The following is a 23,463-nucleotide window of genomic DNA, read 5'->3' as shown; positions in this document are numbered from 1 at the left end:
CTACTATTGATTTATTTCCTCTTTTCCTCTCTGGGCCAAATCAAAGCAAGCAGCTGGTCACATGAGGTGCTCCAGGCTGCAGGTTGCCCGTCTGTGGTTGAAGGGGTATTTTTGTTCAATTCATTACATTTATAACCCCACCTTCCCTCCATAACGCTGAAAGTGGCATACATAGTGCTCTCCCCTCACAAAAACCTTGTGAAGTAGATTAGAGTCAGAGACTATGCCTGAGACAAGGTCACCCAGGGAACTTCATGGCTGAGGAGGGATTTGAACCCTAGTCACATGGGTCCTAGTCCAGCACTCTTAACCACTACACCACACTGACCACCTCCAGAGTAGCTGTGAGCCTTGTAATCTCAGCATCAATTTATGCAACAATTATTATCACTATTAATTCCACCTTAATCCTGATCTTGCTCCCAGGGAGTTCAAGGCAGTGTACATAGTTCTATGAGCAGAGCTACAATTCCCAGAGTTCCCTGGGAAAGAGATTGAATGTTAAAACACTCTGGAGATTGTAGATCTGTGAGCAAATTAGGGACCTCCTAACAACTCTCAGCGACGGGGTGAGCTCCCGTTGCTCTGTCCCAGCTCCAGCCAACCTAGCAGTTCAAAAGCACGTCAAAGTGCAAGTAGATAAATAGGTACCACTCCAGCAGGAAGGTAAACGGTGTTTCCGTGCGCTGCTCTGGTTTGCCAGAAGCGCCTTAGTCATGCTGGCCACATGACCCAGAAGATGTACGCCAGCTCCCTCAGCCAGTAAAGTGAGATGAGCACCTCAACCCCAGAGTCAGTTCCGACTGGACCTAATGGTCAGGGGTCCCTTTACCTTTAACAACTCTCAGCACCCTGAACAAACTGCACTACCCAGGATTATTTGGGGGGGGGAAGCATGCTTTTTAAAAAGTGGTATGACACTGCTTTAAACATATAGTGTGGACTAGCTTGGCCCATCAAGCCCTACCCTGTTGGCACACCCCATAGTGGGGATATTTTTATCCCAATTTCTGGATTACAAATTGCTTTTCTATATATGCTTCTAGAATAGTGGCTTTTACTGTTAAGTTTTATGGAAAGTGATTCATACAAGAAATTAAGAGTAGAGAAAAAGCTCAGAGTAAGTATTGGGAGCAAGAGCCACTGCTGAGTTTTTCTTTCATTAAAATAAAACTAAATGGCCATAAAACTAAATGTGTCTATCTTCATATAAATTAGCCAATGCTTATTTGAGCCATGGGCCTGTGCTTGCAGGAAATGCCTCCTGGGGCGGGTATGAGGGAGAGGAACAGCTTGGGATCTGACATCTGCTTCCTCTCCCCATAAGCCAGGAGGACACATGTGGAGAGGTGAGACTCTGGGCCATCATTAGCAGAGAGGCAGAGTGTCCAAATGAGGCACTTCCCACTGAGACATCCTTGTGAGAGTGTCGTCAGGGAGGTAATGGAGGGCTGTCCGCTCTTGTCATCCTGATGATTCAGCACAGCAGTGTCTGCAGGAAGACAGAAGCAGAGCATCATCCCTCCCCACGCAAAGACTATTTGCTGCAGCCAAATGAGCTAATAGCAGCCAACGACACCAACCTCAGAAGACAAGCAGGAAGAAAACCAGGTTGTGAGGAGATGCAAAGTTTACAAAATAAAACACAATGCAACTTGCGATTTGGCTCTTTCCTCTTGTGTGCTTGTTTTAGCTAGCTAGACAGGAATATAACCAAAACAAAACATGTATGTATGTAACAGTGTATTTAACAGACAAAAGCAGGTGTTTGCATTTTGCCAATTCAAGCATTTCAGTGTCTTTAATGAGATGTAGATTTGGAGGATATCTTTAGAAAAGCAAATCTCTGTATAAGTTCCAATGCGTTTGGGTGGCTTTCTCATCCATTCTTCACGGCACATAAAGGAAATGAATAGATGCCAAAAACATATAAAAAGATGGTGGATTATTGTTTCTGGCCACTTTTACTTGGCAGGTTAGTTTTTCAACTAAGCCACTTCAACATACCAGGAGTTGACTGACAATCTTGTGGCTGTTCACCAGTGCCTGGAATTTTCCATTCGTGTTGCCACTAACAATAACAAAACCAATTACCGGTATTTATGACACATCTGGCTATTCACTCCTCAATAATGCTAATGAAAGGGATTACTCAATTGTTATATTACATATTTTTCCTATTTCCTTGAAAGGTGTTCTTGTTTCTTAAACGTATGAAAGCATTGGCTTATGGAGGAAGAAAAGGGGCAGGCAGTTTTCCAACCAAAGGGGCTTAACTCTTTGCACCACCAACTCCTCCATGCAAACTGGCAACCTCCTCTTACAAACTTGAGCAGAGGAGACTAGTACCAGGAGCATGCACAGTGTACCTGCCTCACCAGTGAAGAACCTCTGTATTTGATAAGGTGCTATTTAATAAGGTGTTCTCTGGCCAGTGAAACATGTTTGTGAGTGTGGGCAGCTGCCGACTGAGTCCCTAATTCCTAGAATGGCAGGAATCGAAACCAAGAGGGATGTTCCTACATTCTTCCCTTTCACCCACTTTCTCTTCCCCCTGAAGGGCTCCTGTGCTTTTAATAGGAGGAAGTTGCACGGGTGCAGCCTTCGACATTCCTTAATCCCCATGCTAGGAAAAGCTTCACCTGCTGACTTTATGGCTGTCACACAGCTGCCAAGAGCAATGATAGATGATGACGTGGTAAATGAGAAATAGTTTCTGCAATGCTAAGAGCTCCCATTGCAGATCAACAGAAGTCTGACAGTAATTTGTAGAAGGGCCCAGTAAGATGTGGAAGGGAATATTTCGGTATTTTTTCCACACAAACGGTGTATATTGTACACCCTGAACCTTCGTAAGGGCAGAGCTTTTACACAATTGGCACAATTCTCTCCCACGGCATTTGGGTGATGTCAGACATAGCATGAAACAATTTGCTATTTTAATAGCTTGCAAGTAGCTCCTGGTCCAGTCATTTTATTATTATCAGAAGCAGAGTTATTGCAAGACCTTTGAAGGTTGACCTTTCAGACACAAGTAGTACTTTTGCCAAGGGGAAAGGCTGTGGCTCAGTGGGAGAGCATTGGCTTTGCATGCAGAAGGCCTCAAGTTCAATCCCTGGCATCTGCCGGTAGGACTGGAAGAGAACCCTGTCTGAAATTCTGGAGAGCTGCTGCCAGTCAGTGTAGGTAATACTTAGCTAGATGAACCAATGGTCTAACTTCTTGTGATCGTATTGGTGAAAACCACAGCACTGCCCACTCACTCCCAATCCATGGCTTATGCGAAATGATTATGCCAACTCTTCTTTTCTCACCCGCCTCCTGGGCCATTTCCTTCTCTATAGCTCAATGAATCTCAGACACCCAAATAGAACAAGAAGATTCTGAGACATACAGGGATGTCACAAGTGCATTTATGATTCATGAAGCAGACCATGTGCTAAATATACCCCACACAGTTTATTTATGTCTTGAAAGCATTTATTAGCCAGCTGTCAGCAAAAGATTTCAAGGGTTAACAAAGTAACTTACAGCATAAAAATAGAATGTGAAAACCAACAAGCAAGAATATGGTGAATTAAAGAGTCAGGCTAGAAACATGTCTGGGCGGATAGGAAGGTGCTTCTTTGGGGTGGGGCAAAGCTGGGGTGCCACCACAGGAAATGCCTATTTATTAAGCATACTTCTGCTTAAGAGGATATTTGGAGAAGGGACTCTATAGAACATCTAAAAAGACACAGGCAGGCTGATATTGGGAATAGGGCCCCCCTCAGGTATTTGGGTCCCAAGCCTTTCAAAGTTAGCACCAGCATTTTAAGTTGTTTTTGGAAAGCTATCCAAGCCTGCAGGAGTCGTTAAATATAGCAGCAACCCGTTTGAGACCAGAGCTCTGTTTTCTTCAGTTGGGGAGACTCTTACTTGCCACTGCAGCAACTGCCCTTGATTTATTGACAGTGATCTATGGGGTTACATCTTAGCAGTCTGAAAAATATATTTTATGTTTGATGACACAGTGCTAAATAAAATCCCCACACTGCTTTAAGAAGTAGCTCCCATAACCATCCAGATTATAACCAACATTCAAAAATACCTTGACCACCACTATGTTTGATTCACTTTAAAAAGTCCCCTAAAATCAGGAATGAAAAAAACTTATTCAGTCAATGTTCCACTTTTGATTTTATCGTAGAAATAAATCAAGGTTGATAAAGATGTTCTTTTTAAAAAGAAGACAGAATATTTATATACAGTATAAATAACAAGATTAGATAACAAGTAGATTTTTGCTGTGGAAAAGATTTTCACTTGGAATGGTTAATGCCATAAAATATACTCTATGGTGCAGGTGCCACCATTTATTGGCTGATCAGGGCAGTGTACTAGGCTCCTCCCTTTCATCCTCACAACAATCCTGTGAGGTAGCTTGGGGGGGCAGAGAGAGAGAGAGAGACTGGTCCAGCATCACCGAAAGAGCTACAATTGTTGGGGTGTGAGTTTGAGCTCATAGCAACTCTGTGAGGTAGGCTAGGCCGAGAGTGTTTGGGCCAAAGTTCTCATAAGAATGTAAGCACATGAGAAAAGCCTGCTGGACCAGACCAATGGCCCACCTAGTCCATCATCCTCTTTTCAGAGTGGCCAGCCAGATGCCTCTTCTGGGAAACCCGCAAGCAGAATTCCAGTGCAAGATCCCTCCCCCCTCCTGCAGTTTCCAGCGGCTGGTATTCGGAAGCATCACTGCCACCAACCGTGGAGGTAGAGCTGCAGAGCTCCAGGGCTGAGTGGAGATTTGAGCCTGTTCCTCCCTCTAAAATCGCTGCGTTGCTCATTTCTCCAGAATGTGTCCTGTGCACACTGTGGCCTTTACGAGAATTCTTGCCGAACATAATGCAGTTGTCATTTGTCCGTCACATCTCCTCTGCTAACCAACACACACACACAGACACACCCCTGCCTCTGCGCAAGGTCGACATCTAAGCTCTGCATTGCAACCACAGCGGGGTGTGGCAAGGGGGCTGAGCAAAGGCCAGCCTGAGATTTTCCATTGCCTCTTCCCAAGCAGCCGACCAGCAGGGCAAACAACACCTAAAGCCAGTAATTAACTTATGCGCTGACTAGGAATGATTTCAAAGGTGCTGAAGTGTATCTAATAATAACAAAAACAGATTTCTTAGACGGAGTGAACTAAACAGAGCTCTTTCCCCCTAATTTTATACTCCCCCATCATTTTATACCTATAATCATATTACCTTAGGGGTCATCTCTAGTCCAACTCCCTGCAATGCAGGAATCTCAACTAACACATCCATGACTATCCAACCTACTTGCAATGTCTTTTCTTATGATTATTGGAAACAAGTCCAATACTTGTGACCAATAAAATATGTTTAACATAATAATTGTAGTTAATAATAATAATGCTGCTGCTAAGGATATCAGTGGTTAGGATGGCAGACTAGGAGCTGGGAGAGACTAAGGTTCAAATCCTCACTCAGCTATGAAGCTCACTTGGGCCAGTCTAACCCAAGTCACAGGGTTATAGTTGCGGGAATTAAATGAGGAGGGAGAGCAATGTGTGCCACCTTGCGCTTCTTGGGAGAGGAACGTGGGAGATAACTGTAAGAGTAAGAAACTGTGGTGGAGCAGAAGAGGGGAAAGTCTTCATTCGAATCCTTTCACCCTCATCAGGGATGCCTGTGCTCAAATGCACACACACAAGACAGCCACTTGCTCCTCGCCCCCTGTTCAGTTGCCCCCCACTTCCTCTGGCCTCAGCATTAGGAAAACTGTTACGAAAATGAAATACAAGGAGATTCCTAGGCTTAAAGTAGGCCTGGCACTAAATGCTTAAATATAAACCTTTGCTCAAATGCCAGGCAGACGACGTGAGCCCCATGTAGGGCAAGAGAGGAGAAGGCAAGAAAAACGTGGGAACCCTGAGAATAGCCTGGGCTGGAGAGTTATTTTAGAGGGCGTACTTCTAGGAAGAACATGGAGGGTAGGAATGTGCAGCTGTTGGGAATGCGGAGCAGTGGCGGCCCCTGGTGGGGTTGGAACATGAGCAGTAAATTATACAAATGGCATTCCTGGCCAAGCGTTTGGAAGCATGCTGAGCACGCCCAGTAGGAGCAACTGAAGCCTCGTTTCTGCCCTCTCTTGGAGTAGTTTCCCTCCCCTCCCCACCCCAGCCCATAGAGAGAAAAAGGTCAGAGCATCTTTTATTGTGATATGTTTGATGCAAGCACTGCAACGCTGCAGTTTTAGCAGGAACAGAGGATGTTCAGCCTATCCCCGATACTTTGGACATGCTCAGAATAAAAAAAAGTGATGTTTTAAAACAATACAGCGCATACTCAGATCCACCATCTTTATTGCAACAAACAAATGATCCTTTATACAAAGTTAGTGAGTTAACACACACTGAAAATAAAGATTAGTGTAAAACACGTTGCATAGTATTTCTTTGGAAGCTAAAAAAAAGGCACTTTCCCCAAACTTTGCTTGCAAGATGAGGTTTCTCCTACCGTGCATTCTGTGGCTAGGCCAATGCCCAGGTCCCTACGAGCAAGTTACAAACAGCAGTGGTGGCCTTAGAGGCACAGCATGGAGAGAGATGCTGGCAGAGGGGGGAGCAATCACAGCTGCAAAGACATCCCTCACGGATGCTCTGCAGGCTTAGGGAGAAGGAAAATGGTGAGGAGATCTGTGCAACACCAGCTCCCATCAGCACTGACCACTGGCTCAACATCTGCAGGGCCACAAGTTTCCCAGTCCCTGAACTGGCAAAGCTAGGGCTTTTCTAGATGTAATGACATCCACCCTCTGCCACAAAAAAGTTCTTTGGGTTCAAAGTTGCTTGCAGCAGTTCAATATAGTTTTTTTCTCCCAAGTGCAGAAGTGAATGTACAACCTCAAACAGGGTACGTATGTTTAAAGTTAATAGATGCACTAAACACCACTCATTTCTTGCCCAATTCTGGGAGGCTTCCAGACGTGTCGATGGGGTATGTGTACACACATCACAATCCAGCTGTGCCCTATCTGAAAATGCAATAGTGCCTTTCTAAACACCCAAATATAAAATGGAAATATGGCACATTTCTCCCCTAGAGTTCACATCTCTCAGAGCACACCTTTGTTTTGAATATTCCCAGCCTGCTAAGGTAAAATGCTTAATAACATTCCCTGTTACAATTCTGGAGTGAAATTAAATTTTCTGCAAAAGGCAAAAAGAAATAAAATGTGTGGAGCCCTCGTGTTGCATAAATCCTTCCTTGCAGCAGTACCAACATATGGCTATGTTCAGGCTACTTCAAGGAAATTGGAACCTATTTTTTGGGAGTGGGGCATTTACGATGAATGAAGAAGTTGTTCAGATGTGCAGACAAAAACCCCCTTCAGAATGCCAACATTGGGGGCTGTAGCTGGGTGTGGGGAGGTGTAGCTAGTACAGAGCTCACTCACCAGAGCTGCATCTCAGGCAGACAAACTCTTCTGCAAATAAACATGCTCTGACTTGAATCTGAAACGGTGTCTCCCAGCCCTGCTTCCTTCAAATGTTTCCCCCCTATAGCTCCCCAGTCACCAGGCTCTCTGTAAGGAACAGGAGAAATGTAGCGGGGCTTGAAGTAAATGAATGAAACAAGTATCTTGTCTGCAAAAAAGAGTGTTTCTGAAGATGCAACTGCTGGAATAAGAGGCAGGTCAAGGCAAGCAGATATCTGATGCAAGATTAGAGCTCAGCTTTCCCTCTGACAGTGGTCCCCAATGTTCTTCCTCCTTGCCCTGAACCTCATATGCGCAGCAGAACCAAATTTGGAGAAAAAGCAGAGCAGGAGGCAGGACTCAGCTGCCTGGATCCTCTGCTGCACACTGAGAACAAACTCAGAAATGGGGAGAAAAGTTACTTGAGATGTATTGTGGGTGTGGGATTTTGGAGGGGGGAGAGTTTGGCTTCAATCCCAGAAGGTGGTTAGAATGCCGACAGCTCAGCTGCCCCCCAAGTCGATTGGTCCCAATAATGCTACCCGCTGAAGGCAGTCAGCCCTGCTCCAGATTCTCTGCCCCCCGGACAGCCAAGTAGGAGGTGGGGGCGTTGGACAACTGGCGGCCAAAGAATGAGGTAGTCCGGCGGGGTTTCACCCTCTTGATTTCTTTCCCTGGGGAGAGAAGCAGAAACTGTTCAACAACAGCAAGGCAGTCCAGTCCAGGTCCAGCAGTGCAGAGATAACAATGGTTCCTACCCCAAGAGGAACCTTGCCGGGGGGGGGGGGGATTGTTAAAAATATATATGTCCCTCTAGTCCAGCATCACGTTTTCCTCAAGCAGAGCAGTGAGGCGACAACCCTCTTCAGTGTTCCTTATCCCAAGGACTCAGCAATCTGAGGTAGACTGTCCCTATGCTTGGAGGCTCTGTTTCTCTGGTACGGCCAACAGTCATCAAATCAGGGGTTTAATCTGACAATTGGATAGATCAGGGGTGGGGAACTGGTACATCTAGCCCAGCACCCTGACCCTGGGAAGCCCAAGAAGCAGGACATGAGTCCAACAGGCCCCCCCCTCCTGCTCTTTGCAATTCCAAGCCACTGGCACCTAGGGGTGGGGTGGGGGCTTCTGGTCCTGGAGGCTGTCTACAGCTCTATAAATTTGCCTCATCCCCGTTTAAAGCCATCCAAGTTGGTGGGCCGTCGCTGCTTCTTGTGGGAGTGAGTTCCATAGTTTAACAATGCATTTTGGTTTTTATTTTATTTATTTCCATGCCATATTGCGTTACAAACTATGAACTTTGTGTAGAAGTGCTGGGTCCAGGCAAAGTCTCCTACCCCTCCCTTACTTTTCACAGTACTCTACTAGAATGAGAAAGAAGGAGAAAAACCCTCTCTAGTCACCTCTTCCATATCATGCATGGTTTTAAACACCTCTTATCATGTTCCCACCTGACTTTTTTTTCTAAGCTAAAGGGCCCCAAGCGCTGTCCACCTGAGCCCCTGTGGTGTAGTGCCTAGTGTGTCAAACTAGGACCTGGGAGTCCAGAGCTCAAATCTCCACTTGGCCATACAGCTTACAGGGTGTCCCTGCCTCTCTCAGTTTAGCCTACCTTGTGGTGGGGATTAGATGAGGAGGGGAGAACCCTCTGTGCCACCTTGAGCTTCTTGCAGAATAAGGTGGGCTATAAAAGCTATAAATGGGAAAGATTGAGGGCACAAGGAGAAGGGGACGACAGAGGACGAGATGGCTGGACACTGTTCTCGAAGCTACGAACATAAGTTTGACCAAACTGTGGGAGGCCATGAAAGATAGGAGTGCCTGGCGTGCCCTGGTCCAGGGGGTCACGAAGAGTTGGACACAACTAAATGACAACAATAAATGCAACAAAAGAAAATTGCAAGGGCAGCTGCTCCAGCTGTTCAATCAATTTTGTCACCCCTTTCCCTCTCAGCACTTTGTGACGAGGCAACTGGAACTCCACACAGAGCTCCAAAAGGGACACAACAGAGGCTTGTGTGTAAGCATTGTGATATTCGCCAGTTTCGTTTTTTTGATCCTTTTCATAACGCTGTTGTTGGGCTCCAACTCCCAGCACCCCCAGTCAGTGGGGCAATTGGTGAGGGATGCTGGAAGCTGTGGTTCTGCAACGTCTGCCCCCTGAGATATATTTGTCAGACACCTGGGGAGGGGTTTTTTGGGGGAGTCAAAAGACGGCATCAAAATAATGTGGTACAGTTGTACCTTGGAAGTCAAATGGAATCCATTCCAGAAGTCTGTTCGACTTCCAAAACCAAATTATGGCTTCTGATTGGCTGCCAGGAGCTCCTGCAGCCAATCAGAAGCCGTGGAAGCCCCGTCGGACATTTGTGTTCCAAAAGAACATTTGCAAACAGGAACAATCACTTCCAGGTTTGCAGCGTTCGGGAGCCAAAATGTCTGAGTTCCAGGGCGTTTGACAACCAAGGTACATCTGTACCTGGAAGGCCACAGGCTCTCTCTGCAGCTGTTTCCCACAGTGGTCAACCGCAATCTACCTCTGGGAAGCCAAAAGACCTCACCAAAAATTACTTAACATCCCCCCACCCCTAGCACAGGCTGCATTGTCTCCCACCCTCTCCACCACACAACCTTCCGCATCTGGCACCCACCCCAGCTCCTCGCTTTTGCCAACTTACCATCCTCAACATAGTCTATGGTCGAAAGATGCTGGATCCGGCTGCAGAGGACGCTGTTCTGCCGCTGGAGCTTGGGGTGCCGCCTGTCAGTTGGGGGGCTCTGGGATGCAGAGGAGGAGGATGCAGCGCTGGGGTCCAGAGTTCCCCCCTCGGCAGCCGTGTTCAGCTCAATGCAATACTCTATCAGGCCACTCATAAGTTCAGCCTGGAGGGAAGGAAGGAGCAGCAGCAGCTAACTGCAGCGGTTAAGAGTGCTGGGCTAGGGCCTGGGAGACCTGAGTTCAAATCCCCACTTGGTCATTATTGTTAGCATTGAATTATATAGTGCCATCAACATGCATGGCTCTGCGCACAATTAAAACAGGAAGTCCTACCCGCAAAGCTCACATGAAGCACACTGGATGACCTTAGGCCAGTCACTATTTGAAGTTAGTAAAGTAAAGGTACCCTTGCCCGTACGGGCCAGTCTTGACAGACTCTAGGGTTGTGCGCTCATCTCACTCTAGAGGCCGGGAGCCAGCGCTGTCCGAAGACACTTCTGGGTCACGTGGCCAGCGTGACGAAGCTGCTCTGGCGAGCCGGCACCAGCGCAGCACACGGAAACGCCGTTTACCTTCCCGCTATAAAGCGGTACCTGTTTATCTACTTGCACTTAGGTGGGCAGGAGCTGGGACCGAAAGACGGGAGCTCACCCCGCCGCGGGGATTCGAACCACCGACCATACGATTGGCAAGTCCTAGGCACTGAGGTTTTACCCATAGCGCCACCCGCGTCCTTTGAAGTTAGTAATATTACATAATTATTTATATTTCCTCTTGGCTTTATCTTCCTCGCAGGGTTGTTGTGAGGAGGACAAGGTGGGGGCTATGCCACCTTGAACTCCTTGGAGGAAAGGCAGAAAAAAAAGTAAAAAAGGTAAAGGTAAAGGGACCCCTGACAATTAGGTCCAGTTGTGACTGATTCTGGGGTTGCGGCGTTCATCTCGCTTTATTGGCCGAGGGAGCCGGCGTACAGCTTCCGGGTGGTCAGCATGACTAAGCCGCTTCTGGCAAACCAGAGCAGCACACGGAAACGCTGTTTACCTTCCTGCTGGAATGGTACCTATTTATCTACTTGCACTTTGATGTGCTTTTGAACTGCTAGGTTGGCAGGAGCAGGGACTGAGCAACGGGAGCTCACGGGGATTCGAACCGCTGACCTTCTGATAGGCAAGTCCTAGGCTCTGTGGCACCCAATACATTTAAAAACACAGCTACTTTTCTTATGACAGTCTTGGGGCACCTTATATTCTTACAAGCTGGGCCCCAAGACGAGGCATCTCTTAGCCTGGAAGAGATGGGCTGAGTTCTCCATGCAAAGTGAGAATTGTTTCTGCGGCCAGACATTTTGTGGAGGATCATTGCTGGACAGCCAGCACGTCATTTATTTTGTTTCGTTGTGTTAAAAGCTAAGAATATTTTTAAAAGTGTTGCTCTTCCAAATATGGGTTTGGTGCTTGCCAGTTATTCATGCACGCATGAGCACAGCAATGCTTCTGAATACCAGCTGCTGGGAAGCACAGGAGGGGAGATGGGTCTTGTGTTCGAATCCCGCTTGCAGGTTTCCCAGAAAAGGCATCTGATTGGCCACTGTGAGAAGAGGATGTGAGCCACTGGCCTGGTCCTGCAGACCCTTCTTAGGTTCTTACCTGCTTGGAGTAGACCTTCAGGAGTTTGTTGACGGGCGTGCCCTCGTTCTCCCCATCAAACTCCAGCCAAAGGATGTGCTCTTCCTCGTTGGGGAAAGTGTGGTCCCAGGACAGCTCCTGGAAGGCCAGGCCAAGCAAGATGTGCTGCCGGGAAACAGGGGGTGGGTGAACAGAAAAGACGGATAGTGTGCAAGGGGTGCAAGAATGTGTGTATGTGTCCCTGTGGAACACCCTCCCTTCAGATGTCAAATAGATAAAGAATTACACAACTTTTAGAAGACATCTGAAGGCAGCCCTGTATTGGGAGGTTTTTTTAATGCTTGATGTTTTCATTATCTTTTTAGATATGCTGTAAGGCGCCCAGAGTGCTTGGGGAAACCCAGCCAGATGGGTGGGGTATAAAAAATAAAATTAGCATTAATTAGTATTATTATTGGCTCATACGCTGCCCCAAGACTGGGCACCTGGACTCTTTCAGAACTGGAAAAAGACCCCCACCACACATCGCTTATTGAAAAGGTTATCTCTTTAAACTGAAAGTATCTAAAGTATTTTATTCCTTATACAAATATTGAGGCACCACACATCTGCTCAGTGATACCAGCACATACAAACATCTGGCTCCTTTAAGATTAAGCAGAACCTTTTATTTGAATGATGATGGAACTCACAGGACGGAGAATACTTAAAAAACAAAGAACCCAAGTCTTCTGTTTCTTGTAAAGGAGCTTTTGTATGAGTTAATACTATATGATTCTGTAATGAATATAGGGGTTGCTCGTGCGTAAGTTGCCGTCACTCCTGGCTATGTTGCCTTGTTAAACCTTTTCTGTCTGGACAGCCCTTCACTTCGTGGCTGCCTCGGTCACTAGCAGAATCCGTCAGTGGGCGTTTCTTAAACCTTTTCCAGCATAAAAGCTGTTTGACCCCAAGTCTCCTCCTACTCTCCCTGCGCGGAAGTCTTCTGCGCAGGGAGGGTGTGGGTAGTGGAGGACCCGTGCTCTCCCCGCTGGTCTCCGGCGAGGAGTCTTGGAGCCCCCTCGCCGATTCCCCCATCTGCCCCCCTTTATCCCTGGTGTTACGCTGATTTCCTTCCCCAGCTGATGAGCTGTCTCTCTCCCTGCTGGGCCCTTCTCCAGCATCGCTTGAGAGCCTCGCCTCCGCCTCTGGCTCCGATGTCAGTTCCCTGACAGATTCCTTTGGGAGGGAAGTGTTGGACCTTTGTGCCTTTGACCTTCCAGGCTGTGATGCTTCATGGTTTAGATCTCCAAATTGTTGCTTTATTTCTTTTCATTTGCCCTCCCCCTTTTTTTGGTTAATAAATAAATAAATAAGAAAGGGAAGGGAAGGGCCCCAAGACACCACTTCTTCCTCTGCCGACAAGTCCCTCACCCCTTCTCCATATTGCAAATTCTGCAAAACAGCCCAGTCCACGAGGCCAGAAGGGGCTCTGGAGCCTGGAGAGCTGCAGAGGGCTTAGTCCAGGTCCTGAGAGAAAGAGCGCAGGCCCCAGTGGGAGGAGGGCTCGCTCACCCCTAGAATCATAGAACTGTAAAGTTCACAGAATCGTAGAGATGGAAGAGACCCCCCTCAAGGGTCGTCTTGCCTAACCCGCTGCAAAGCAGGAATCTTTTGAGTTTACCTTCTCCTTGCTGTCGATGATGGAGACGCCCTCCAGGCTGATGGCAACCACTACCGCCTTGCGCCCTCCCCGATGCAGCAGGCCCTGGGCGGGCTTGTCAATTTCCCCATAGAAAAAGGCACACCTGGAAGGGAGGGAAAGAAACACAAGGAGAGAATTGCAAGTGGGAAATCTCAAGTGCAGACAGGACGGCGTATGTGATAAGGTCCTGCTTGCTCTAGAACTTCCCACTGGGACATCTGGGTTAGCCACTGTGGGAATGGGATGCTAGACTAGACAGGCCTCCCTTGACATGATCCAGCAGCTAGGCTCTTCTTATGCCCTTGTGGAACCTCCAGGTCCAAAGGCAGTCTATCTGGATTCATTGGTTCTTAGGGGTATTTGGCTTCCGCAAGAACAGGATGCTGTTCAGAAGGCAGAGAGCGCGCAGACAGCCCATGAACATGGCAGCCAGCAAGGCCAGGGCACCCTGACAGAAACCACCCTGTGATGTGCCATGCTGGCATCCAGGTTGCCCATTCTGCATCCCCACTCCCATCCCCACAACCACCAAGCCACCGGACTTACCCATAATGAGGCAGTTCGTGGCACTTCTGCAGGTAGGAGTGGTAAAGCTTGCGCAGGGCAGCCCGGTCCTCGCAGGCCTCCTCCTCTTCGGGCAACTCCCGGAAAGCTCGCAGAAGGCCCTGTTCGTCGGCAGGCGAGTGGGCACTGCCTCGCTTCCACAGGGCCGAGAGGAGTCTGTGGCCTCTTCGGCAAAGGTGGGAAGGCAGGAAAGAGTCCAGCCTCTCTCTGAGAGGGGAGGAAAAAGCTCATTCAGCACAGGGTAAGGTTACAGCTCCCTCTGCCCCCCACAATGCTCTGTGGGGTGCAGGTTACAGCCCTACAGGGTTTTCCTCATGAGGGGCCACTCTAAACCAGTGTTTCTATAAACTCATTCCTAGTGCCCCCCACCCCATATAACAATTAATTTTGGCTGGCTTGCCCAAGCCACTCTAGGCTGATTCCAACACATATAAAAACATAACAAAACATCCAGCATTAAAACCCTTTTTTGATACAGGGCTGCCTATAAAAAGCATTGTTCACAATAGCAGTTTGCATGACCCACTAAGGAAGTTGTAGTCCACGGGGAACGGAGGGCACTTCACCAGCTAACCCTGTTCTTGGCTGCCAGGTCAACAAGGATGGTCCACATAGCTTCGCTATGAAATTACAAGCAAGTAGCTACTTCAAAAGGTGCTGGAGAAAGTCGCATTTTCTTCAGACATACATGCTAAGATTTTTGGTCATGTTAGGCGACAGACAAAAAGAGGTTCCTGCCTCCCAAAGGATTTGTGTTTGAATCAGCCAACGGGGGACGCAATTCATTAGGCAATGAAAATGTCCCTTAAATGATGGGCCGGAGGCAAAAATTCTTGAGACACGTTTCTTTTGAATTAACAGCCTGTTCTGATCAAGAAATCACCGGCTTCTTAATTAGATTTTTACCCTTTTGGGACCTACAGAACAGAGTGAAAAAACTGGAAAGGATCAGAGCAAGTCAGCAGAGGGGACTTCTAAGCAGACAACAGATCTTTTTAGACAAGTATAATTAGAGATTTTAATTAAAAATGGATTAAATTTTTAATTATGATTATTTTGTTCTCAATTGCACCTTGCGTAATGAAGATTATATAGTGGAATAGTTTCACCTGGAAGTTGTCAAGGCCACTAGGGCTAGCTCACTAAAATTGACGACCGACCTCTTCTTCTCAGAAAAGTGTGACTGCATACACAACATACATTTAAGCCACATGACTCCCCCCAAAGAATCCTGGGAATTGTAGTTTGTCAAGCATGCTGAGAACTGAAGTTCTGAGGAGGGCGAACTACAGTTCCCATTCTTCTCCTCTTTTGGGGGGGAGGGGGGAATGTGCATTAAATGTGCTTTCAACATATGGTGTGCATGCAGTCTTTCGCATGCTATTGCATCCTTCACTGGCCCCCTATCACCTACTCCCAGCCCCCCGGCTTTATCGCCCTCCACTTGGGGACAGGGTGTGAGCTATCTTCCTTCAACTTGCATTTGGTTCCATCTAACTCTAGGATTCCATTGCTGTGGTTGGAAAGTCTCCCCACACCTTTCCTCTTCCCTCCACACCAGCTCACTGGTGTTTGCCACCTCCTCCCTTTTCTTGCCAAAACATTTTTATTGATTCTCCAAATTCTACCAGCCACAAATTAAAACACATTTAATACTCCCCCCCAAAAAAAAAATTGTTTTCCAATTCTTGATGTGCCCAAAGTTTCCTCTAGTTGCTGCTGTGTTTTTTCTAGTTAACATTCCATTCCGTACAATTAATCTTCTATTACAATAGTTTTTTATTGTTGTTTTAAAACTTATTATCCTTAACCATCAGCTTTCCACTTGTCAATTCACACACATACAACATTTTAGCATTTGCAAATATTACCACCTCCTTTTATATCTGGGCCATTTTTGATGCCTCAAGAGCCTTCGGAGACCCTCTTATTTGCCTTCCCCAGCCCCACCTTGCACAGGCACCCAATCCCCCCCCCATTAAGGGCTGAGCACCCCACAGATCTCAGCCCCACAGCTGTGTCCACTTACTTCAAGAAACTGGCTGTGTGCTGCTCCGGATCGTAGCGCCCCAAGTTCACCCGGCAAACCAAGGCTCCCAGCACCTCGCAGTCCGCCAGGTCACAAGGGTACCGCCCTTCCAGGATGTTGTACTTGGCTTCTTCGTACAAGAGCCGCAGGACATCTTCATCCTGGATCTTGGGACAAGGAGACAAGAAATGAGGATGGGCACACAGACAGCAAGCAGGTTCAAAAGCCAAACAGGGGAAGGGGCAGAGAATGTAAGAAGAGGCTGCTGGATCAGGCCCATCTGGGCCAACATCCTGTTCTCACAGTGGCCAAGCAAATGCCTCAAAGGGGAAATCCTCAAGGAGGACTCGAGAACATGGAGCAACACTCTCCCCTCCTGGGGTTTCTAGCAACTGGTATTCAGTGCTGAGGATTCCATTCCACCTTTTTGCTGCAGACATGGGATTGTTGCGTGTCGCGTGTCTGTTTACATTCCAGCACAGACTGCTGACGTAAGCGGAACTTCCGCTCTGTGTAGCTGTTGTTTGTTCTCTCTCTCCGAGAAGATGGCAAGGAAAGACAACATGTTTCTTTGTCCTGATTTTTGTTTAATAAATGCATAGTTTAGTATGTATCTACAGCCTCAAGCCTCTTCTGTTGCGTAGTATACACTGCTGAGCAAAGTGTGCTCAAGTCTGCAAGCTGATGTATGTCAGAGCAGAGGTCGATGAATCTTCGCAGTGGCAAGGCTGAGAGGGAGACGTTCCAGCTGGGGCTGAGCCAGCTGGCCTTTCAACCCCTAGATGCTAAGATTCAGAAGCATTGCTGCTTCCAATTGTAAAGGCCATAACAGAGTCAACAGACCTCTCCTTTGTGAATCTGTCGTACTGTGCAATGGCACTACCTAGAGAGTAAAGAAAACTATGCAATTAGAGGATACCATTGGGAGAACTCACCTGGGCCTCCTTCCTCTTTGGGAAAAAGATGTTCCTTCGGAATTGCAGTGACGGCTCATCTGATGAGGAGAAAGAGAACCTAAGAACTGTCCTGCGGGATGAAGCCAGTGGCAGCAGCAGCAGCAACTCTCCCCCTCCCATGGTTTCCAGAAACCTGGGATTCAAAAGCACTGCTGCCTCCAGCCGTAGAAGGCAGAGCATAATCCTGCCCTCCACGAATTTGTCTAATTAAAAGAAGCAGGGGACCAGTTGCAGCTCAAGAACGCGGCTATATGGGGCACGTCAAAAGCAAAACAGCCTCTCCTGCAGGCCCAGAAAGCTGAGAGTTGTGAGAACCCTGCAGTGCAGGCTGCTTCCAGGGGAAGCCATACCTGCCCATGGCATTGCCAGGCAGGCAGCCACAGAAGGGACTCCATCCCACATCCCCAACAGCCTCCAGAACTACTGTGCGGATTGGTGCCGGCTTGCCCACTAGGCGTCCCTCCCCATCTCGAAAGGGAGGCTGCAACCAGCAGGCCCCCAAACTCTCTGCCCAGTTGCAGCAGAAGGGTAGGAGAAGGCCAGCAGTTTGGGGGGCCGGAGGAGGGAACTTTGCTCACATCCACACCTTCGAAGATCTCATCCTTGGAGCAGCTGGTGAAGCGGAAGAGGAGGTCTTGCCACTGGCGGCAGACCTTGTAGGGCTGGTGTTTGGGCTTCAGCTGCAGTTCTGCCAAGATGAGAGAGAGAGAGAGAAAAAAAAAGATGACAGAGAGTGACGGCATTCAGCAGGCTCCCCAGAGACTGACCCCTCCAGCCAAAGGGAAGGCTAAAGGCTAAAGCATTAATTTCCAAAGCCCTGAACAACTTTTGTTCAGGATGCATCAGAGACCACTTGGACCCTTCCATCTCAGATCACTTAAGATCATTTGCAAGCGCAGCACTGGATCGCTCCCAGAGCTGGCAAAGCTCACTTGATAACAAGAGGAAAGACAGTGTCATCAGCCCATTCCATTACCCACATTTGGAGAAAGTGTTTCATGCGCTTCCTATTTTGTCTCAGTGTGTTGGGCCCAATTCTATGGAACTCCCTGCCACTAGAAATCAAGCAGGCACCATCCCTGCTAAGTTTAAGACACCTGGCTAAAACAACTGAACATTCCAGTAAGCCTTTTGCACTGTATATGCTGCTCATATGTTTTCATCTCTGTTGCTTAAGCTGAGTTCTAAATTTTGTATATTGTGTGTTTTTATTTTGTAAACTATTTTGAGGCACTGATGCAGTTAGCTGTGACTCCTACACTGCAGAAACTCAGCTATACAGTGGTACCCCGCAAGACGAACGCCTCGCAAGACGGAAAACCCGCTAGACGAAAGGATTTTCCGTTTCGGAGGCGCTTCACAAAACGAATTTCCCTATGGGCTTGCTTCGCAAGACGACAGCCCATAGGGAAATCTCAGGGACAGCGGGGAAGCGCAGCGCGTCTTCCCCACTGTCCTCGGACCTCCTCCCACCACCGGCTTCGGAACGAAGCTCCGATGCCGGGCGTCGGGGGGGGGGAACGCCTCCTCCCGCCGCGCTGCATCGGAACGAAGCTCCGATGCCGGGCGGGGGAGGGGGAAAGCCTCCTCCCGCCGTGCGGCATCGGAACGAAGCTCCGATGCCGGGCGGCGGCGGGGGGGGGGACGCCTCCTCCCGCCGCGCGGCATCGGAACGAAGCTCCGATGCCGGGCGGGGGAGGGGGAACGCCTCCTCCCGCCGCGCGGCATCGGAACAAAGCTCCGATGCCGGGCGGGGGAGGGGGAACGCCTCCTCCCGCCGCGCGGCATCGGAACGAAGCTCCGACGCCGGGCGGGGGAGGGGGAACGCCTCCTCCCGCCGCGCGGCATCGGAACGAAGCTCCGACGCCGGGCGGGGGAGGGGGAACGCCTCCTCCCGCCGCGCGGCATCGGAACGAAGCTCCGATGCCGGGCGGCGGGGGGGGGAACGCCTCCTCCCGCCGCGCGGCATCGGAACGAAGCTCCGATGCCGGGTGGGGGAGGGGAAAAGCCTCCTCCCGCCGCGCGGCATCGGAACGAAGCTCCGATGCCGGGGGGGGGGGACACCTTCTCCCGCCACCCGGCATCGGATGGCTTTCCTGAAGAGTTGGGGTGGGAGGAGGGTTTTCCTTCCCACCGCCAACATTCAGAATGCTGTTCTGAATGTTGGCGGTGGGGAGGAAAAACCCTCCTCCCACGCAAGCCCCGGGAACAGAGGGAAAGCGCTGCGCACCTTCCCCTCTGTTCCCGTACCTGTCCTGAAGGCTTGCGGTGTGGAGAAAAGCCCTTCTCCGCACCGCCAGCCTGGCAAGCGGTTTCCCCAGGAACGCATTAATTGATTTTCAATGCATTCCTATGGGAAACCGTGCTTCGCAAGACGAAAAACTCGCAAGAAGAAAAAACTTGCGGAACGAATTAATTTCGTCTTGCGAGGCACCACTGTATAACCCAATCACCAAATGGTTACCACAATGGAATGTTCAGATGCCATTTCCCCCTTGGTGGAGCTTATGATGATGATTTTCTTTTCATTTCTATTTTAAACAATGAATCTCAAAGCAGTCGCAACACATTAAAACATAAAACAATCCAAAATAAAACAAATGCAAGCACCAAGGAAAATATTTTAGATCCTTCTCCAAGTGACATTTTGCTTTCCCAGTCGCCAACCTGGCATCTAGAGAGCTCCATTTGGTCACAATTGGACCCGCACCTGTTGCAAGAATGAGCCTGGTGCCTGGCTAATTTCAAAAACTGGGGGTTGGACTGGATGACCCTTTGGGGTCCCTTCCAACTCTGCAATTCTATGATTCTAGGAACAGGAGGGCTATTTTTTTTTTAGAAAAATAATCAAACATGAGAAGAGCCCTTCTGCAGCTAGATCAGGCCGGAGGGGGCCCATCTAGTCCAGCGTCCTGTTCTCACAGTGGACAACCGGATGCCCCAACAGGGAGCCCCAAAGCAGGACCTGGAATTTGATTTGTATGGTGCTAATTACGCTAGCAACACATTTTACACAGCAATGCATTTGAAACAAGGGAAAGGGTGTGTGGGTTTTTGGAGGGAAGTTCCAAAGAAAAATATCCATCAAGGGTTGCCACATCGCTGAAGTTAGGTCAGCAAGTTTATGACCTAAGTCCAGATGTGGGCTTAGGCGGAGAGAACGGCAGATTGCTCAAAGCAACCTCAGGGGCTCCTGCCACAAGCAACTTTCAAACCTGGGACTTGCTTGACTCACACCTTAGTCATCCACTCAGGTTGCTGCATGAGCTCTCAAAAGCAGATTTGCGGCTTACATCCCACAATCAGTTTGTGAAGTGCCAGGAATCAGCAGATCACCCATGGGAAAGGCACTCTGCACATGCTCAGGTGCACCTTCTTCTGGGGTTAAGGAACATGAGAAGGTGGGTGCGAGAGGAAGGCACTTTGCACATGCTCAGGCACCCCTCACCGCTAGCTGGCATAACAACAGATTCTCCAGGGGTGCTAGGAGCAGCGACAGAGTTAAGGGCTCATTTAGAAAGGAGCCGCGGAGCCTTACCAAGAAATGGGGAGACCAGCCACAGAGAAAATAGCTCCAGGGCCCCCTCAGGCAACCTCAGGCTTTCCAAGATAATCCGATGGAGCTCGTGGGCCGTGATTGACGGCAGGTTGTCCACTGTTAGCCGGACCACCGTGTCATCGATCAGGTACACCAGGACGTCCAGGTCTGGGACAAGAGGAGGAGGAGGATTGGGACATGAACACATTTCTTGCAACTGAGAAGAGGTCACAGGAGATCCAGATTCCCGCTAAACTCCCACCCCGTTTTGTGTGCAAATGACGCAGGAGCCCCCAAAACCAACAATCTCCTTCAATATTCAGATGAAGAAACCAGACGCAGTCAGGCATCTAAACCAGACTGCTTTACCACACTTGGTCGCTTTGATTTGTCACATAATACCTGCTCTGTATTTGTTAAAAGATATTTTAGTGTGGCAGCACCTGAACTTTGGAACTCCCTGCCGAATGACATCATTGTATTCTTTTCGGCACCTGCCGAGAACATTTTAAGTAAATGAGGAGAGCCTGCTGGATCAGGCCAAAGGGAGCCCATGTAGTACAGCATCCGCTTCTTACAACGGCAAACCAGGTGCCCTAATGGGAAACCGGCAAGCAGGACTTGAACGCAAAAGCCCCCCTCCCCTCCTGTGGTTTTAGGCAACTGCTTTACAGAAGCATTACTGTCTCCATTTTTATTTTTTTTAGGCAAACCTACCCAGGTATGTAGAAGCTTGATGTGTAATGTTTTTAGCTTATTGCCAATTTTAATTATTATTTGAATGTTTCAAATAGCTGTCTTTTAAAATGTCAGGTAATGCTAAATAATAAAAAATAATAAACAATACTGGCAAGTACTTGCCAATCATTTTTAATGATTTCCATGCAATTTTACACACATTGTAACTACCAAGCAAAACTAAATTATATTACTTTAACCAAAATATCTTTTGAATTCCCAAGTCAAAGTGTTGGTGCTGACCTTTAAAGCCCTAAACAGCCTCGGTCCAGTATACAGTGGTACCTTGCAAGATGAATGCCTCGCAAGACAAAAAACGCGCAAGACGGAAGAGTTTTCCGTTTTTTGAGTCGTTCCGCAAGACGAATTTCCCTATGGGCTTGCTTCGCAAGACGAAACATCTTGCGAGTTCTTGCGAGTTTGTTTCCTTTTTCTTAAAGACGCTAAGCCGCTAATAGCCATGCTTCGCAAGACGAAAAAACCGCAAGACGAAGAGACTCGCAGAACGGATTAATTTCGTCTTGCGAGGCACCACTGTACCTGAAGGAGCGTCTCCACCCCCATCGTTTAGCCCGGACACTGAGGTCCAGCTCCAAGGGCCTTCTGGCGGTTCCCTCACTGCGAGAAGCCAAGTTACAGGGAACCACGCAGAGGGACTTCTTGGTAGTGGCACCTGCCCTGTGGAACGCTCTCCCACCAGATGTCAAAGAGAGAAACAACTACCAGACTTTTAGAAGACACCTGAAGGCATTTAATGTTTAATAGGGTATTGTATTTTAATCTGTTGGAAGCCGCCCAGAGTGGCTGGGGAAACCCAGCCAGATGGGCGGGGTATAAATAATAAATTATTATTATTATAAGTCATGTTACAACTTTTTAGGTCACCTCATTTTGGGAATTTGAAAGCTGAAGAATTCGACATGCCCTACTTTCCACCACCCACGGAACAATGTGGCCTGTCAAGCCAAAGGCAGGACCTTGAAGATCTTGAGGGTTTATCCCAGAACCACGAACCCCAACCCTGCTCAGGCCTGTTCCCTTCCAGCATCTGGTGTATGAGGGTCGAGAACCCCCCTGCGATGCCCCCCTTTCCAGGCCCTTTCTTCTGCCCCTCCCCCTTCTCACTCACTTCGGGGTCCTGCGGAAGAGATGCTGCTCCGCTGGGAGTGGTCCTCTGTGCTTTGGGGTACACCGAGCCGGTCCCCCTCCATCTGCAGAGACAAAGCAGGTGCACATATGAAATGTGAGGAATTGGGTGCGGGTTCAAATCCCAGCTGCAGGATATACTTGAGGAGAGGAAGTTGATTTGTAGTGGGTTGAAGGTGCCATACACCATGTCTGGTAAACCAAGCAGCAAGTTTGCAGTTGCGATGCTACACTGACTGGCTTCCAGGGTTTCAGGCTGGGGACATTTCCAGCTCCACCTACTCACCTGTGCCTTATACTGGTCCATCTAGCTCAAAGCTGTTTGCACTGACAGGCAGCAGCGGCTCTCCAGCGTTTTTCAGGCTGGAATTGGCGCAGTTAAAAAGACACCCCCATCCCCGACTGTGGATGCAGCGCAGGTTTTGATGTCCTGCGGCCCTGCTACCTGTGTAAGGAGGAGGTCAGAAGGCTGCACAAGGGCATTGCGCCCTTTCCCTTTGTTTCACCACGCCACCCCATCCCGACCAACTTTCTCCCGTCTCCAGCAAGTGAGATTGCACTCCTCTCGGGGCAGGGTCCTAGGAAATTCTCCGCCCTGCTCCGCTGGACCCAGAGGGCGGAGGGGCGTGGCTAGGCGCTGCGCTACCCAGGTGAGCCGGGGAGGGGGTGCTGGAGCCTTGCCCAGGTGGGTGGGGGCCAAGTGAGATGGGGAGGGGGCGCACTCAGAGCAGAGGGGGGAGAGAAAGTCCCTAGGGGACGGCAGCCGGGGCGGGGGGAGCGCGCTGCCTACCTGCCCCCCAGTCTCACCTGTGTCCTCCTTTTCCTTCCTGCTTTCGTTGCAAGGAGGAAAGTTCTGCAGTTCTAACAGGGGACCCACCCCCGTTGCGTCTGGCGTCACTCCTTCCGAGCTCGCCTATTGGCTGCTCCTGCCAGCCCAGGAATTTCACCGGGCGGGGAGGAGGAGAGGGAAACTGCGCACGCG

General features: G+C 48.9%; 1 protein-coding gene across 2 annotated transcripts; it reads right to left on the bottom strand.

Moving 5' to 3' along the window:
- Positions 1-6,350: 6,350 nt before the first annotated feature.
- On the bottom strand, positions 6,351-23,452 carry FRMD8 (FERM domain containing 8). Of its 2 annotated transcripts, none has more exons than XM_082204301.1 (11): positions 23,272-23,452; positions 22,465-22,546; positions 20,598-20,765; positions 17,646-17,747; positions 17,039-17,097; positions 16,104-16,270; positions 14,057-14,281; positions 13,490-13,613; positions 11,848-11,991; positions 10,161-10,365; positions 6,351-8,156 (listed from the first exon to the last, which is right to left on the bottom strand). In XM_082204301.1, exons 2-11 carry the CDS (start codon positions 22,544-22,546, stop codon positions 8,038-8,040), a joined length of 1,395 nt encoding a protein of 464 aa, XP_082060427.1. In that variant the 5' UTR covers positions 23,272-23,452; the 3' UTR covers positions 6,351-8,037. The 2 variants fall into 2 exon arrangements, with proteins under 2 accessions (XP_082060427.1, XP_082060426.1); XM_082204300.1 differs by having other exon boundaries at positions 23,289-23,427.
- Positions 23,453-23,463: the final 11 nt, after the last annotated feature.

This window comes from Podarcis vaucheri, assembly GCF_965113315.1.
Source record: "Podarcis vaucheri genome assembly, chromosome: 16".
NCBI lineage: Eukaryota > Metazoa > Chordata > Lepidosauria > Squamata > Lacertidae > Podarcis > Podarcis vaucheri.
Note: the sequence above shows the minus strand (reverse complement) of the source record. Positions and strands in the feature narration are given on the sequence as shown.

Excerpts from the sequence above, each read along its gene's own strand:
- FRMD8 (XM_082204301.1), bottom strand. The coding sequence starts at position 22,546 with ATGGAGGGGGACCGGCTCGGTGTACCCCAAAGCACAGAGGACCACTCC. Across the intron at positions 16,271-17,038 it reads CAAAGAGGAAGGAGGCCCAG|ATCCAGGATGAAGATGTCCT; the intron begins GTGAGTTCTCCC and ends CCTTGTCCCAAG. Across the intron at positions 14,282-16,103 it reads CACACAGCCAGTTTCTTGAA|AGAGAGGCTGGACTCTTTCC; the intron begins GTAAGTGGACAC and ends CTCCCCTCTCAG.